Raw genomic sequence first — 18916 nt, 5'->3', positions numbered from 1 at the left:
TAAGCCTCCACAGTCGTCATGTCTGTTCTAAATGGACATCCCTATATTCTGACTCTGTGCCCTCTGCTTCTAGACTCCCCACTAGAGGAAACATCCTTTCAATATCCAGTCTGTCTAGGCATTTAATATTCAATAGGCTTCAGTGAGATCACCTCCATCATTCTTCTAAACTCAAGCAAATACAGGCCCAGAGCCACCAAATGCTCCTCATGCGTTAACACTTTCATTCCCGGAATCATTCTTATGGTCACTACCTCCTAATGGCATCTTTACTTCAAGATCGCTTATCAAATCCTGTTCATTACACAACACTAAATCCAGAATAGCCTTGTCCCTGGTCGGCTCTCTTACAAGCTGTTCCAAGAATGCATCCCGTAGGCACTCTACAAACTCGCTATCCTGGGATCCAGCACCAACCTGCATCTTCCAGTTCACCTGCATGTTGAAATCCCCCATAACTACTGCGACATTACCTTTGCCACATGCCAATGTTAATTCCCTATTCAACTTGCACCAAATATCCATGCTACTGTTTGGGGGCCTGTAGACAACACCCATTAGGGTATTTTTGCCCTTACTGTTCCTCAGTTCTATCCACACAGACTCTACTTCTCCTGATCCTATGTCCCCCCGGCAAAGGACTGAATCTCATTCTTCACCAACAGGGCCACCCCACCCCCTCTGCCCACATGACCAGATTGACTCCAGCCACTCAAATCTACTGTGGATGGAAACAGGGATTTTGCAAAAGTTTCCGTGTTCAGCAATCAGGTTTTTACTGTTATCAGTTTTTTATGATGTGATATTTTAGTTCAAACATGTCACATGAACTTGGGAAAAGTCCATCTGTATTTATCTGAGTTTACACTTACAAGGCCAAACCTCAGGTATAAATTGTTAGGAATTAGATGAACTGTCTTGATGATTGCAATGGAACTGAAAATGAGATCCTTGTTTCTTGTTGTGTTGCTTGCAGGTATGTATGAGGAATGCTGATTACTGCCAGCAGACGGATATCAATAATACCTTTTATAGCTCTAGAATGACTGGGTGGGATAATATATCAGATGATTTACTTGTACTGGAATTGGTGATCTTATGATTTTCATTGTTGTTTGTGCAGGAGAGGTCTCTAGAAGAGGTTAAAGGTTGAAATATAGAAAGATGACCTTTAAAAACAGCAGCTGAGCTCATAAAGTTAGGGGAGTTTCACATAAAGAAGGATATGATGTTAAAAGTATTTTAGTTATCATATATGCACAGAAGGTATTGCGCCAGATGCAACAAAAGATGCATCTCAGACAGTGACAAAGGTGAAAATTCAATTATGTCTGCAGTTGTATGGAACATAAATCATAAGAATATAAAATATAGGAACAGAATTAGGCCAGTCAGCCCATCGAGTCTGCTCTGCCATTCCATCATGTCTGATTTTTTTGTATGCCTCTCAATCCCATTCTCTTGCCTTCTCCCGATAATCTTTGATGCCCTGACTTACCAAGAAACTATCAACCTCTGATTTAAATATACTCAATAAGCCTCCACAGTCGTCATGTCTGTTCTAAATGGACATCCCTATATTCTGACTCTGTGCCCTCTGCTTCTAGACTCCCCACTAGAGGAAACATCCTTTCAATATCCAGTCTGCCTAGGCGTTTAATATTCAATAGGCTTCAGTGAGATCACCTCCATCGTTCTTCTAAACTCAAGCAAATACAGGCCCAGAACCATCAAATGCTCCTCATGCGTTAACACTTTCATTCCCGGAATCATTCTTGTGAACCTGGTTTATGAAGCCTCAGCATCACATCCTTGCTTTTATATCCTGTTCCTATCAAAAGGAATGCTAACATTGCACCGATTCACCCAGTAAGTTTATCCTCCATAAGACCTCCCAAGTCCCTTTGCACCTCTGATTCCTTCTACCTAAGTGCATGACCAAACATTCTATTTGCCACTTCTTTGCCCATTCTTGGGTGGCAGAGTAGTACAGTGGTTAACACGATGCTCTACAGTACCAGCGATCTGGTTTCAATTCCTCCCACTCTCTGTTAGGAGTTTGTGCCTTCTTCCTCGGGTGCTTGGGATTTCCTCCCACAGCTCAAAGGCATACCGGTTGTTAGGTTAATCAGTCATTGTAACTTACCCCATGATTAGGCTAGGGTTAAATTAGGTGGTGCAGCTCAAAGGGGGGAGGGTCTGCTCTATGCTGTATCTCAATAAATAAATAAACTCTCCTAATCTGTCCAACCATGCATGAGAGAGTGTCAACTCCTGGGAACTAGATTGTCTACTGGATTAGAGCTGCTACAAACAAAGCAGAGCAGGACAGGGATAAAACACAGGGAGTCAGTCTTTGCGTGGGCACGGAGGATGTACAAATAACAGACAGTTCCCGTATTCTTACCAGTTCAATGTGTTGTGAATTAACACCTGCATTCCTAAACATCTGAGCAGGAAGAGGATGGAATTAAGGGGGTGATGCAGAATAAGTAGATCAAAATGGAGAACGGTGGGACTTCATGATATTGATATTATTACCATTTTTGCTGGTAATCCATGCAGACAACATGCTTCCAAAATAATGATAAACCTAACCAGAATGTACAGTGTTACTAGGTAGAAGATTCCTATTGCTAGAATGGGCGTGTGACTTGATGATTATTAAATCTACTTTCTATGAATCATTATGTGGAGTTGGAGTGAATGTTTTGTCTCATGACCTTTAGAAATCAGGGACAGGCCTGTCTCCTGTTGCCCAAAATTGGGTTTTGGGTGAACTAGAGCTACCTCCTATTAATGAGTGGGACCACAGCCCATGGTGCTTATTTACAGATAGCATATTTTTTCCTTGGAATGAAGTCTCTCCATCCAACAACCCTTCTGCCTCCTCCTCCATAACTAGTCTCAAACAGCTGGAATGTCAGTGACCCTGACCTGAGCAACATCTCTTGCACAAAGACCAGAATAAAGCTTCGGTTTGCAACTTCTCCTATTCATATGAACATTAGAAACAGGAGCAGGAGTCGGCCATCTGGCCCATCGAGCCTGCCCCACCATTCAATAAGATCATGGCTGATCTGTCCATAAACTCAGCTCCATCTACCTACCTTTTCCCCAGAACCCTTAATTCTCCTACTATGTAAAAATCTATCTAACTAACTGTACCTTAAATATATTTAGTGAAGAAGCCTCAACTGCTTCCCTGGGCAGAGAATTCCACAGATTCACCACTCTCTGGGAAAAATAGTTTCTCCTCATCTCCGTCCTAAATCTTCTCCCCTGAATCTTCCAGTCTCACCTACCAATGGAAACAATTTTCCTACTTCTATCTTATCTACCCTTTCAAAATGTTGTATGTTTCTATAGGAACCCCTCTCATTCTTCTGAACTCCAGAGAGTATAGCCCCAGGCGACTCAATCGCTCCTCATAGGTTAACCCCTTCGTCCCTGGAATCAACCTGGTGAACCTCCTCTGCACTGACTCCAAAGCCAGTATATCCTTCCTCAAGTATGGAGACCAGAACTGCACCCAGTACTCCAGGTGCGGCCTCACCAGTACCCTGTGTAGTTGCAGCATGACCTCCCTGCTCTTGAATTCAATCCCTCTAGCAATGAAGGCCAACATTCTGTTTGCCTTCTTGATAACATGTTGTACGAACTAGCTGGAGGAACTCAGCAGGTCAGGCAGCATCTGTGGAAATGAGCAGTCAACATTTCGGGCCAAGACCCTTGTCAGGACTGAAGAAGGAGGGGGCAGGGGCCCTATAAAGAAGGTGGAGGGAGGGTGGAAGGTGCCAGGTGAAAATCCAATCAGAGGAAAGATCAAGGGGTGGGGGAGGGGAAGCAGGGAGGGGATAGGCAGGAAAGGTGAAAAAGGAATATAAGGGGAAAGCACTATGGGTAGTAGAAGAAGGCAGAATCATGAGAGAGGTGATAGGCAGCTGGAAGAGGAGGCAGAGTGAAAGAGGGATGGGGGAAGGGAGAGGGAGGGAATTATCGGAAGTTGGAGAATTCAATGTTCGTACCAAGGGGCTCATATACCGTTCCAACACCTCATATACTGTCTGGGTAGTCTCCAGCCCTCTTATAACTTTCTTGTAAACCCACTGCAATAACAGGGTGACCAAAACTGTACACAACACTCCAAGAGTGACTTCACTAATGACTTGTACAACGGCAACATAATGTCCCAAATCCCATACTTCATAGCCAGACTGATGAAGGTCAGTGTGCTAAATGCTTTTTCCACCGGGTGACACCAGTTCCAATGAATGATGAATTTGTATTCCTAAAGTCCCTCTGTTCTTTTACATTCCCCAATGGCCTACATTTCAATGGCATGGTAGCGTCGTAGTTAGCAGAATGCTTTACAGTCCCAGCAATCAGAAGACTGGGTTTCAATTTCCACTACTAACTGTGTGGAGTTTGTTTGTTCTCCCCAGGACAGCCACAGGCACCCTCTGGGTGCTCCAGTTTTCTCCCACGTTCCGAAGATTTACAACTTAGAGTTAGTAAGGTGCAGGACACCAGAAGCAGGACTGCCCTCAGCACATCCTCGGACTGTGTTGGTTGTTGATGCAAACGATGCATTTCACTAGATGCTTTGATGTTTCAATATATGAGGGGTGATTGATAAGTTTGTGGCCTAAGGTAGAAGGTGTCTATTTTAGAAAACTTAGCACATTTATTTTTCAACAAAGTCCCCTCCTGACACACTTAGTCCAGTGGTCATGGAGCATACAGATCTTGGACCTCCAGAAAGTGTCCACAGATGGGGTGATTGATAAGTTTGTGGCCCAAGGTAGAAGGAGATGTTATTAACTTCAAATTTTCTGCATAAACGCTCAAAGAGTTGAGCTGCATGTGCATGTAACGAGAGCTGTATAACTCATATCCTTCTACCTTAGGCCACAAACTTATCAATCACCCATCTGTGGACACTTTCTGGAGGTCCAAGATCCGTATGCTTCACGACCGCTGGACTAAGTGTGTAAATATAGGAGGGGACTATGTTGAAAAATAAATGTGCTAGGTTTTCTAAAATTGTCTCCTTCTACATTAGGTCACGAACAAATCAATCATCCCTCATACATGTGCCAGATAAAACAAATCTTTATACAATTCATGCTGGGTTGACTTTCCAAGATACATCGCCACATACTTATCTGTACTGAAGTTCACTTAGAAGAGGTAACCAAAATGGGCCCACTTCCCCAACTGATCAAGATCCTCTTGCTCAGGTCAATAAATAACCTTCTTCACCATCAACAATCTCCTAACTCTGTGTCCTCTGCAAACTTACTGATCATGCCTTATGAATTCACGTTAAATCATTTATATACAGTAAATAGCAAATAGCAAGGCTCCCAATACTGATCGCTGTGGCACAACACTAGTCCTCTGCCTCAATCCCAAGAAACAATTTTCAACCATCATCCTCTGCTTCCTACCTTGAAGCCAGTTTTGAATCCTCTCCCTAGATTCCATGGGACCTAACCTTCCAGGCCAGTCTACCTTGCGAGACCTTGTTGAAGACCTTTTAAAGTCCAAACATATGACACCCACGACCCTACCCTCATCTATCATTTTGGTTGCCTCTTCCAAAAACTACAATAGATTTGTTATGCACGACTTACCACTCACAAAGCCACGCGGACAGCTCCCAATCAGAATTTGTCTATCCAAAAGCTGATAGATCCTGTCCCTCAGTACCTCCAGTAATTTCCCCACTGCTGATATCAGGCTGGTGGCTTTGGTTTGTTTTTTTGTTTTTTGTTCTTTGGTTTGTCCTTGCTAGTTTTTTTTTAATACATGGAACAACATTAGCTACCTTCCAATCTTCAGAGAATCTTCAGTGGCTATTGATGCAAATATCTCAGCAATGTCCTCTGCAATTTTCTCAATAATCCCACTCAGGATGCATTTGGTCTCCTGGGGATTTACTCACATTAATACACTGTAAGGCTCCGAATATATCCCTCCTTGTAATAAAAGTTTCCAAAACATCTTTATCAGTAAACACTGAAGAAAAATTGTTAAAAATCCTTCCCATCTCCCGTGGTTCTAGACATAGGCTAGAAGGGGTCGGGGGGGGGGGGGGCTACTCTCTCTGGGTAAGGTGTGAGCTGTACAAAAAGGATGGGTTACACCTGAACTGAAAGGGGCCCAATATCTTTGCGGGCAGGTTGGCTAGAGTTGTTTGGGTGGGTTTAAGCTAATTGGTAGAGAGATGAGGTAGTTAGTTTCCAAACAGACGTAATAGTGAAGCTGCTAGCAAGGAAAGGCTGACAGGGCAAAACTGCAGTCAACAGGCTGAGTTACAATATAAAAGGTAGACAAAATTGAAAAGTGAGAATACAGGACTGAAGGTGTTACATTTGAATGCACACAGTATATGGAATAAGGTAGATGATCTTGTAGCACAATTACAGATTGGTAAGTATGATGTTTAGAAACATAGAAAACCAACAGCCCACAAAGTTATGCCGAACATATCCCAACCTTAGAAATTACTAGGCTTACCTATAGCCCTCTATTTTACTAAGCTCCATGTACCTATCTAAAAGCCTCTTAAAAGACCCTATCGTATCCACCTCCATGACCGTTGCTAGCAGCCCATTCCACGCACTCACCACTCTCTGAGTAAAAGACTTACCCCTGACATCTCCTCTGTACCTACTCCCCAGCACCTTAAACCTGTGTCCTCTTGTGGCAACCATTTCAGCCCTGGGAAAAAGCCTCTGACTATCCACACGATCAATGCCTCTCATCATCTTGAACACATCTATCAAGTCACCTCTCATCCTCTGTTGCTCCAAGGAGAAAAGGCTGAGTTCACTTAACCTATTCTCATAAGGCATGCTCCCCAATCCAGGAAACATCCTTGTAAATCTCCTCTGCACCCTTTCTATGGCTTCCACATCCTTCCTGTAGTGAGGCGACCAGATCTGAGCTCAGTACTCAGTGGGGTCAGACCAGGGTCCTATATAGCTGCAACATTACCTCTTGGCTCCTAAATTCAATTCCACGATTGATGAAGGCCAATACACCATACACCTTCTTAACCACAGAGTCAACCTGTGCAGCTGCTTTGAGAGTCCTATGGACTTGGACCTCCAAGATCCCTCTGATCCTCCACACTACCAAGAGTCTTAATACTATATTCTGCCATCATATTTGACCTACCAAAATGAAACACTTCACACTTATCTGGGTTGAACTCCATCTGCCACTTCTCAGCCCAGTTTTGCATCCTATCAATGTCCTGCTATAACCTCTGACAGCCCTCCACACTATCCATAACACCTCCAACCTTTTTGTCATCAGCAAACTTACTAACCCATACCTGCACTTCCTCACCCAGGTCATTTATAAAAATCATGAAGATTAAGGGTACCAGAACAGATCCCAGTCACTCTACTGGTGACTGACCTCTACAACCACACTTTGCCTTCTGTGGGCAAGCCAGTTCAGGATCCACAAAGCAATGCCCCCTTGGATCCCATGCCTTCTTACTTTCTCAGTAAGCCTTGCCTGGGGTACCTTATCAAATGCCTTGCTGAAATCCATATACACTACATCTACTGCTCTTCCTTCATCAATTTGTTTAGTCACATCCTCAAAAAATTCAATCAGGCTCGTAAGGCACGACCTGCCCTCGATAAAGCCATGCTGACTACTCCTAATCATATTATACCTCTCCAAATGTTCATAAATCCTGCCTCTCAGCATCTTCTCCATCAACTTACCAACCACTGAGGTAAGACTCACTGGTCTATAATTTCCTGGGCTATCGCTACTCCATTTCTTGAATGAAGGAACAACATCCGCAACCCTCCAATCCTTGGGAACCTCTCCCGTCCCCATTGATGATGCAAAGATGATTGCCAGAGTCTCAGTAATCTCCTCCCTCGCCTCCCACAGTAGCCTAGGGTACATCTCATCCGCTCCCGGTGACTTATCCAACTTGATGTTTTCCAAAAGCTCCAGCACATCCTCTTTCTTAATATCTACATGCTCAAGCTTTACAGTCCGCTGCAAGTCATCACTACAATCACCAAGATCCTTTTCCATAGTGAATACTGAAGTAAAGTATTCATTAAGTACATCTGCTATTTTCTCTGGTTCCATACACACTTCCCCACTGTCACACTTGATAGGTCCTATTCTTTCACATCTTACCCTCTTGCTCTTCACATACTTGTAGAATGCCTTGGGGTTTTCCTTAATTCTGCCTGCCAAGGCCTTCTCATGGCCCCTTCTGGCTCTCCTAATTTCCTTCTTAAGGTCCTTCCTATTATCTCTAGATCTTATAATCTCTATAATCCTCTTATAATCCTCTAGATCTCTAACATTACCTAGCTCTCTGATCCTTTTGTGAGGTTTTCTTTTCTTCTTAACTAGATTTATTACAGCCTTTGTACACCACGGTTCCTGTCCCCTACCATAACTTCCCTGTCTCATTGGAACGTACTTAAACAGAACTCTACACAAATATCCCCTGAATATTTGCCACATTTCTTCTATACTTTTCCCTGAGAACATCTGTTTCAAATTTCAGCTTCCAATTTCCTACCTGATAGCATCATAATTGCCTTCACTCCAATTAAACGCTTTCTAACTTGTCTGTTCCTATCTCTCTCCAATACTATTGTAAAGGAGATAGAATTATGATCACTGTCTCCAAAATGCTCTTCCACTGAGAGATCTGACACCTGACCAGGTTCATTTCCCAATACAAAATCAAGTACAGCCTCTCCTCTTGTTGGCTTATCTACATACTGTGTCTAAAAACCTTCCTGAACACACCTAACAAACTCCACCCCATCTAAACCCCTTGCTCTAGGGAGATGCCAATCTATATTTGGGAAATTAAAATCTTCCATCATGACAACTCTGTTATTATTACACTTTTCCAGGATCTGTTTCCCTATCTGCTCCTCAATATCCCTGTTACTATTGAGCGGCCTATAAAAAACACCCAGTAAAGTTATTGACCTCTTCCTGTTCCTAACCTCCACCCACAGAGACTCCGTAGAAAATCCCTGCATGGCATTCACCTTATCTGCAGCCGTGACACTACCTCTGATCAACAGTGCCACGCCCCCACCTCTTCTGCCTCCCTCCCTGTCCTTTCTGAAACATCAAAATACCGGCACCTGAAGTAACCATTCCTGTTCCTGAGCCATCCAAGTCTCTGTAATGGCCACCACATCATATCTCCAAGTACTGATCCACACTCTAAACTCATCCTCTTTGTTCACAACACTCCTTGCGTTAAAATAGACACATCTCAAGCTTTCGGTCTGAGCGCGTCATTTCTTTATCACCTGCCTATCCTCCATCTCGCACTGTCAACAAGCTTTCTCTATTTGTGAGCCTACCTCCTCTTCCCCAGTCTCTTCAGTTTGGTTCCCACCCCCCAACAATTCTAGTTTAAACTTTCCCCAGTAGCCTTAGCAAACCTCCCCACCAGGATATTGGTTCCCTGGGATTCAAGTGCAACCCGTCCTTTTTGTACAGGTCACACCTGCCCCAAAAGAGGTCCCAATGATCCAGAAATCTGAATCCCTGCCCCTTGCTCCAATCTCTCAGCCATGCATTTATCCTCCACCTCATCCTATTCCCTTACTACCTTTGAGGTCCTGCTTCTCAACTTCCTTCCTAACTCCCTGTAGTCTTTTTTCAGGACCTCTTCCCTTTTCCTACCTATGTCATTGGTACCAATATGTACCATGACCTCTGGCTGTTTTCCCTCCCACTGCAGGATATCTTGGACACAATCTGAAACATCCCGGACTCTGGCACCTGGGAGGCAAACTACCATCTGAGTGTCTTTCCTGCGTCCACAGAATCGCCTGTCTGACCCCCTAACTATAGAGTCCCCTATCACTATTGCCTTCCTCTTCCTTTCCCTACCCTTCTGAGCCATAGGGCCAGACTCTGTGCCAGAGGCACGGCCACTGTCACTTCCCCCAGTTAGGCTGTCACCCCCCCCCCCCCAACAGTACTCGAACAGGAGTACTTACTGTCAAGGGGTACAGCTACAGGGGTTCTCTCTAGTACCTGACTCTTCCCCTTCCCTCTTCTGACTGTTACCCACTTGTCTGTCTCCCTTGGCCCCGGTGTGACCACCTGCCTATAACTCCTCTCTCGCACCTCCTTGCTCTCCCTGACCAGACAAAGGTCATCGAGCTGCATCTCCAGTTCCCTAACTCGGTCCCTTAGGAGCTGCAGATCGACACACCTGGTGCAGATATAGCCGTCCGGGAGGCTGGGAGACTCAGGACTTCCCACATCTGACACCGAGCACAGCAAACTGACCTCACAATCATACCTCCTACCTCGACTTGTCCCGTTACCACCTAAGCCAGTTGAGCCAAAGCCCTACCACTCTGTTTCTTCTCACTCCGCTGCCCGCTGGATACAGCGGTCTTTTAAAATCTTTTGTGTGCTAGTGGCTGCGCCTGCGCAGTCTCGCCTCTCTTTAACCCGAGTAGTAAAAAACTCCCTTCGCTCTGAAAAATCAGCAGTTCGCTCGCAGCCTTCTTGCATCACTGAATCATGGTTGAAAGAAGTTTATAGCTGGGAGCTTAATGTCCAACGATACACATTGTATCAAAATGACAGGCAGGAAGACAGAAGGGGCGGTGTGGCTTGTTGGTAAAAACTCATTGGAAAGAGATGACTTGGGGGCAGAAGGTGTTGAATCGTGAATAGAGCTAAGGAACTGCAAGGGCAAAAGGACACTGGTGGGAGTTGTATACAGACCCCCAAACAGTAGTAAGGATGTGGTCTACAAGTTACAATGGGAGATAGAAAATGTATGCCAAATGGGCAATGTTACAATAGTCATGGGGGACTTCAATATGCAGGTGGATTGGAAAGATCAGGTTGGTATTGGAAGCCAACAGGGAGAGTTTCTAAAATGCCTGCAAGATGGCTTTTTAGAGCAGCTCATGGTTGAGCCGATGAGAGGATCAGCTATTTTAGATTTGGTGTTGTGCAATGATCCAGAATTGATTAGAGAGCTGAAGGTAAAAGAACCTTCAGAAGAAAGTGATCATAATATGATCGAATTCACCCTGAAATTTGAGAAGGAGAAACTGAAGATGTATCGGTTTACAGTGGAGTGAAGGAGGTTACAGAGTGGAGTAATTGGAAAAGAACACTGGCAGGGATGACGGCAGAGCAGCAATGGTTGGAATTTCTGGAAGCATTTTGGAAGGCACAGGATATATACATCCCAAAAAGGGAACAAGGTATTCCAAAGGCAATATGACACAGCCATGTTCAACAAGGGAAGTCAAAGCCAACATAAAGGCCAAAGAGAGGGTATACAATAGAGTAAAAATTTGTAGTGAGTTAAAGGATTGGGAAGATTTTCCAAACCAACAGAAGACAACTAAAAGAGTCATTGAGAAGCTAAAGATGAAATATGAAAGTATACTAGCCAATAATATTAAAGAGGATACCAAAAGATACATAATGTGTAAAAGAGAGGTGAGAGTGGATATTGGATGCTGAAGAGGTAGAAATGTGGGACAAGGAAATGATAGACAAACTGATAAGTATTTTGCATCAGTCTTCACTGGAAGACACTAGCAGTAGAATTTCCAGGTGTTAGGGTCAAGAAGTGTGTGTTGTTACCATTTAAGGGAGAAGGTTCTTGGGAAACTGAAAGGCCTGGAAAACTGAAGAAGTAGCAAACAGGATAGACAAAGGGGAATCGGTTGATGTGCCTTTGACAAGGTGGCACATGTGAGACAGCATAATAAACTATGAGCCCATGGTATTACAGGAAAGATTCTAGCATGGATGAAACAGTGGCTGATTGGCAGGAGACAAAAAGTGGGAATAAATAGAGCTTTTTCTGGTTGACTGTTGATGACTAGTGGTGTTCTGCAGGGTTCTGTGTTGAGGTGAATTCTTTTACGTTATATTTCAATGATTTGGATGATGGGATTGATGGCTTTATTTTAAAGTTTGCAGACAAAACAAAGACAAGTGGAAGGCAGGTAGTTTTGAGGAAGTAGAGATGCTACAAAAAGACTTGGATTAGGAGAATGGGCAAAGTGGCAAATGGAATACAGTGTCGAGAAGTATATGGTCATGCACTCATAGACTATTTTCTAAATGGAGGGAGAATACAAAAATCTGAGGTTCAAAGGGACTTGGAAGTCCTTGTGTAGAATTCCCTAAAGGTTAATTTGCAGGTTAATCTGTGGTGAGGAAGGCAAATGCGATGTTTGCATTCATTTCAAGAAGACTAGAATATAAAAGCAAGGACGTAATGATGAGACTTTACAAAGCCCTGGTGAGGCCTCACTTGGAGTATTGTGAGCAGGTTTGGGCTTCATATCTTAGAAAGGACGAGCTGAAACTGGAGAGGGTTCAAAGGGTTCAAATGATTTCAGGATTGAATGGCTTGTCATATGAAGAGCGTTTGATGGCTCTGGGCCTGTATTCACTAGAATTCAGAAGAATGAGAGGTGACTTCATTGAAACCTATCAAGTGGTGAAAGGCCTTGATAGAAACGATGTGGAGAGAATGTTTCCTATAGTGGGAGTTTCTAAGACCAGAGGACATAACCTCAGTATAGAGGGGCATCCTTTTAGAACAGAGATGAGGTGGAATTTTGTTACCTAGAGAGCGGTGAACCTATGGAATTCATTGCCACAGGCAGCTGTGGAGGCCAATTCTTTATGTATATTTAAGGCAGAGATTGATAGATTCTTGATTAGTCCAGGCATGAAGGGATAAGGGATGTGGGGCTGAGAGGAAAAGTGGATCAGCCATGATGAAATGGTGGAGCAAACTTGATGGGTCAAATGGCCTAATTCTGCTCCTACCTCTTATGGTCTGATGAATCACCGCAAACAAGTGGAAGCATTGTTGTGCTTTGTTTGTAATTGCACTTGCGTGCTGGACCGAGGAATGATAACATCAAGGAATTTAAAGCTGCTGACTCTTTACTCCTCTGATTCCACAGTGAGGACTGGCTAATGGACCTCCCGTTTACTCCCCCTGAAGTCAATAATCGGCTCCTTGGTTTTACTGAAATTGAGTGAGGGGTTGTTGTTGTGGTATCACTCAGCCAGATTTTCAACCTTTCAATTTTCAATTTTAGAGTGATGAATATGCTGATTCATTACTCTAAAATTAAATACAACAGTGGTGCCATCAACAAACAAATATGGCATTGGAGATGCGCTTACCTGCACAGTCATAAGATGAATAGAGCAGGGGCTAAGCACACACCTGTGCTGGTGAAGATTGTGGAGGAGGTGATGTCTATCTGAAGTGACTGGGGTCTGCAAGTGAGGAAATCAAGGATCCAATTGCACAAGGGGGTATTGAGGTCAAGATCGTGGAGCTTACTGATTAGTTTTGAAGGGATGGTGGTATTGGATGCTGTGCTATAGTCCATAAAGGGCTTCCTGATATGTACATCTTTGCTGCCCCGATGTTTCAGTGTTGAGTGAAGAGTCAGTGAAATGGTATCTACCGTGGACCTATTGTGCCAGTAGACAAATTGGAGTGGATCCAAGTTGCTTCTCAGGCAGGAGTTGATATGTTTCATCACCAAGCTGTCGGAGCACTTCTTCACATCTTAAGTGCTATTAGATGATTGGAATGAGGCAGGTTACTAAGTTCTCCTTAGGCACTGGTGTAATTAAAGCCTGCTTGAAGCAGATGGGTACCTCAGCCTGCCGAAGCAAGAGGTTAAAGATCTCAGTGAACTCTCTAGCCAGCACAGGTTTTTAGTACTGGATCAGGTATCCCATCTGGGCTGGATGTTTTCCATGGGTTCACCCTCCTGAAGGATGCTTGCACTTCAGCCTCAGAGACTGAAATCACAGGGTCATCAGGGGTTGTGATAGTTCGTGAAGGCTCAACTAATGAAATACAAGTATTCCCAGATTGCATTTTGAAAAAATGTCTATTTTGCTTAAATTGTGGTCTAATGTGGAAATCAGGATGGAAGCTCTCACTCATGAGAGTATTCACTTTCTGTAGTTCAGTTTTTCTCATGCTGCATGCCTCCCCCAAAAAACAGAGCAATGAATTTTCACTCGCCAAACAAAATGATCTTTTGAATTAAAATCATAAATATGGCTGCAAATTTGAAAAGTGCAAATGTAAAGAGTTGTTAATAATACTTGCTATTAAGACTATGCCTCTTTTCACAGCTGTTGCAAGTGCCAGCATTACACCTTACTCTCTCTGGCAGTTCAGGAAGATGATACGGTGTGTGCTTCCTGACAGTTCTCCCATCCTGGACTTCAATGATTATGGGTGTAACTGTGGCTTTGGTGGTACTGGAACATGTGTTGACGAGTTGGACAGGTATGTCAGCAAATTGTCGCCATCCTATCTCAGGCTAAACCTGTGAAAAGTTAGTTAGGTTGATAGAGAAACTTGCCTCCAAAGGTACAATGCTGAGCTGAGAAGGAAGGCAATAAGATTAATTTCACTCTGGTAATGTTTCTGCAAAATTACCTATAAATATGGTTGACTCAAAATTCTTATGGCCTGAGATAGTGTTCCCATTGGAATCCATCAGCCATCCTCTGATAGGCAGGCAGGCAGGCATGAAACTCCAGGCTACCAGGGGGACAAAAATTCTGGTGTTCTGAGCTCATGATTATCTTACGGTAAAAGCCTTTAGTGAGCAGCCTATAAACTTACACTCAAGATTGAATTAGTGAATTACCATATGAAATTTTGCAATTAAAACTTCCCTTCATTCAGCCTCTTGTAGCATTCCTGTAAAATGCTTGGGATATTTTTGAAGGTTTTACAAATTATATTAATTCTTTGCTGCCACCAATTTCCTTAGGATTTTATCATTTACGGTCTTTGAAACAGTAAGATGCTTACTTTTTCAGAATGTATATTTAATTATAATGCACAACTTTGTAGTTCTAAATTCGAGCCAGTTGAAGCTTCTGAGCTCTGTGCAAATGGGTGTTGTTCATTCAGGCCCTTGATGGAAAAAGATTAATGCAAAAATGTCAGAAGGGATAGGACAGTAGTGACAGCACTGCAAATCCCACCATGCCACAAAGTAAGATCACAGGCAATTATAGTTAACTGACTGAGAGGAAAATGAAGCTTTTGAACAACACAGGAAAAGCTGTTGTATAAACCAGCTATAGCAATTACAGCTTTTGGAAGAGAGACTGCAACTAGCGGGGCACTGTCTATGCCACCCTGAGCTACCTGCCAGCCTAGTCACTACATGGAAGCCCAAGCATGAACCCTGGGTGCCCTCCTAAGACTATGGTCAACACGCTCCTAGAAGATAGCAGCGCGGCTAATGTAGATGAACTGAACACACTGATGAGGGAGAGGAAGGAGTGGAGAGTTCATCATCGTGCCCAACGCCGGCCCCCTAGGCCTGAGTCAATGTAGTAGTAGTAGTAGTAGCAGTAGTAGTGGTAGTTAGAGCTTTCTATCACTTTCCCTCACTCTTCCACAACCATGACTTCTTATGACTTGTCAGAGGATGTAATAATGGCCATTTCTGCATTTTTGAAGTGCCACATCTCAGCTTCGTAAAAAGATTTTACTTTAACTTATTTGACCTCTCAGCTCTATTTATGAAAACTGATAGTTTACTCTGGTTTGAGTACATGGCAATTTTACAAGCAGACTGCATTTCTGGACCAATGCTTTGCAAATTGCTCATGGAGTGTCGACAATGCTAGCTGACATGGACAGAATTCTCCAGAATTGGCTGTTATTTCCATGCAAGTTGAAATAATCACCACATTATATGTGAGACTTCTGGTGGCCAATGAGATCAAAGGGATACTTTCAAATGGTTCCGTTTATTATCAGAGAATGTCTAGAATATACAACCGGAAATACTTGTCTTCTCAGACATCCACAAGAAACAGAATTCCCGAAAGAATGAACTTCAGAAAAACATTAGAACCCCAAAGCCCCCCTCCCCTCCCACGTAAGCAGCAGCAAAGCTTCAATACATCAATCTCCCCCCCCGCCCATTTCAGCAAAATGCATCCGTACTCACCACCCACCGATCAATAGAAAAGCACCCAAGGAGAGACCATCATCTGCAATCAACAAAAACTAATGTGTACTGTCACATACCCCGTGACTGGGTTAAAGAACCAGCAGAAGTGGAGAACGCACTGGAGTCTGGTATTCCCTTGTTTAAAAAAGGTAATGGGGAGAAATCTGGGAACTATAGACCAGTGAGTCTTATGTCGATGGTATGCAAACTACTGGAAAGGATTCTTAAGGATAGGATTTACGAGCATTTGGAGAAGTACAGTCTACTCATGGATAGTCAACATGGCTTTGTGAAGGGAAGATCGTGCCTCACGAGCCTGATTGAGTTTTTTGAAGAGGTAACAGATGAAATTGATGAGGGTAGGGCAGTGGATGTGGTCTACATGGACTTTAGCAAGGCATTTGACAAGGTCCCTCATGAGAGACTCATCCAGAAGGTCATGAGGCATGGGATAAGTGGAACCTTGGTTGTTTGGATAAAAAATTGGCTTAAAGGAAGAAGTCGGTGACTAGTGGAGTGTCGCAGGGATCTGTCCTGGGACCCCTGTTATTTGTGATTGTTATAAATGACCTGGATGTAGAGGCGGAAGGATGGGTGAGTAAGTTTGCGGATGACACGAAGATTGGAGGAGTTGTGGATGGAGCTGTAGGTTGTCGAAGGTTACAAGAGGATATAGAAAGGCTGCAGAGTTGAGCAGAAAAATGGCAGATGGAGTTCAATCCGGACAAGTGTGAGGTGATGCAGTTTGGAAGGACAAACCAGAACACTGAGTACAGAATTAATGGTCAGTTACTTAAGAGCGTGGATGAACAAAGGGACCTTGGGGTTCAAATCCATACATCCCTCAAGGTCGCTGCACAGGTTGATAGGGTAGTTAAGAAGGCCTATAGGATGCTCGGCTTCATTAACAGGGGGATTGAGTTCAAGAGTAGAGAGGTCATGTTGCCACTCTACAAATCTCTGGTGAGACTGCACTTGTGTATTGTGTTAAATTCTGGTCACCTCATTATAGGAAGGATGTGGAAGCTATGGAGAGGGTGCAGAGGAGATTTACCAGGATGTTGCCTGGTTTGGAGAACAAGTCATATGAAGCAAGGTTAGCAGAGCTGGGACTTTTCTCTATGGAGCGTAGAGGAATGAAAGGGGACTTGATAGAGGTCTACAAGATTATGAGAGGCATAGATAGGGGTGGATAGTCAGTACCTGTTTCCCAGGGCACCAATAGCAAACACCAGAGGGCATATGTACAAAGTTAAGGGAGGGAAGTTTAGGGGAGCCATCAGGGGTAAGTTTTTTACACAGAGGGTTGTGAGTGCCTGGAATGACTTGCCAGGGATGGTGGTGGAGGCTAAAACATTAGGGGTATTTAAGAGCCTCTTGGACAGGCACATGGATGAAAGAAAAATGGGAGTGTTATGGGGTAGTGTGGGTTTAGTACTTTTTTTAAGGATTATATGGGTCGGCACAACATGGAGGGCTGAAGGGCCTGTACTGTGCCGTAGTGTTCTATGGTTCTATGAGATAAACTAATAGTGTTTATTAGTAACTACGCAATACAGTACTATAAATGCAAATATATTGAACAGGTTAGCAATGATGTGTGTGCGTGTGTGGAAATAGGAACAAAACTAGGCTCTTTCAAACCTAGGGGTGAATGAATAGAGTCTTACGATGATGAAGAGAGTTCAGTTCAGTTTGAGGTAGTTAGTTGAGTAATGTTGGAGAGAGAGAGAGGTGAGCTGATGCCGTTGATCTTCCCGTTGTCTTCCGAAAAACTGGTTGTAGTCACCGACTATGACCATAACATGTACGGCCGTTCTTCAGTGGTGGAATTATCACCCAGGCAAGGTTGGACACACAAATAATTCCCCACCGGTCACATCTTTTCACACTGTGAGCCACTGATCAATTTCCCCGAATCGATCCTCCAAAAACCCCACCTTCCTGTGGGTGCAACAAAGCTCGTTCAGTGTCCAAAACTGTGTGTCTGTCTGACACGGTGGTCAGCAGCACAGGAGCGCCACAGGGGACCGTGCTCTCTCCGGTCCTGTTCACCCTGTACACATCAGACTTCCAATATAACTCGGAGTCCTGCCATGTGCAGAAGTTCGCTGATGACACGGCCATAGTGGGGTGTGTCAGGAATGGACAGGAGGAAGAGTATAGGAAACTGATACAGGACTTTGTGATATGGTGCAACTCAAACTACCTGCGTCTCAGTATCACCAAGACCAAGGAGATGGTGGTGGACTTTAGGAGATCTGGGCCTCATATGGAGCCAGTGATCATTAATGGAGAATGTGTGGAGCAGGTTAAGACCTACAAGTATCTGGGAGTACAGTTAGACGAGAAGCTAGACTGGACTGCCAACACAGATGCCTTGTGCAGGAAGGCACAGAGTCGACTGTACTTCCTTAGAAGGTTGGCGTCATTCAATGTTTGTAGTGAGATGCTGAAGATGTTCTATAGGTCAGTTGTGGAGAGCGCCCTCTTCTTTGTGGTGGCGTGTTGGGGAGGCAGCATTAAGAAGAGAGACGCCTCACGTCTTAATAAGCTGGTAAGGAAGGCGGGCTCTGTCGTGGGCAAAGTACTGGAGAGTATAACATTGGTAGCAGAGCGAAGGGCGCTGAGTAGGCTACGGTCAATTATGGAAAACCCTGAACATCCTCTACATAGCAACATCCAGAGACAGAGAAGCAGTTTCAGCGACAGGTTGCTATCGATGCAATGCTCCTCCGACAGGATGAAGAGATCAATACTCCCCAATGCCATTCGGCTTTACAATTCAACCGCCAGGAGTAAGATATGTTAAAGTGCCGGGGTTAGGACTCAATGTATTTAAGTAAACTACTTAAGAACTTTTTAAAAGC

General features: G+C 43.9%; 1 protein-coding gene across 1 annotated transcript in view; it reads left to right on the top strand.

Moving 5' to 3' along the window:
- Window positions 1–876: 876 nt before the first annotated feature.
- LOC140732950 (phospholipase A2, minor isoenzyme-like) overlaps window positions 877–18916 on the top strand; it is a 35407-nt gene continuing 17367 nt past the window's right edge. Inside the window, exons 1-2 of the mRNA XM_073055682.1 lie at window positions 877–976; window positions 14197–14353. Coding sequence (XP_072911783.1) covers window positions 922–976; window positions 14197–14353 — 212 coding nt within the window. The 5' untranslated portion in view covers window positions 877–921. The remainder of the gene's footprint in view (window positions 977–14196; window positions 14354–18916) is intronic.

Source organism: Hemitrygon akajei, chromosome 9 (genome assembly GCF_048418815.1).
Source record: "Hemitrygon akajei chromosome 9, sHemAka1.3, whole genome shotgun sequence".
In the NCBI taxonomy this organism is placed as follows: Eukaryota; Metazoa; Chordata; class Chondrichthyes; order Myliobatiformes; family Dasyatidae; genus Hemitrygon; species Hemitrygon akajei.
The sequence above is the reverse complement of the archived record's forward strand: the minus strand, read 5'-3'. Positions and strand labels throughout refer to the sequence as shown.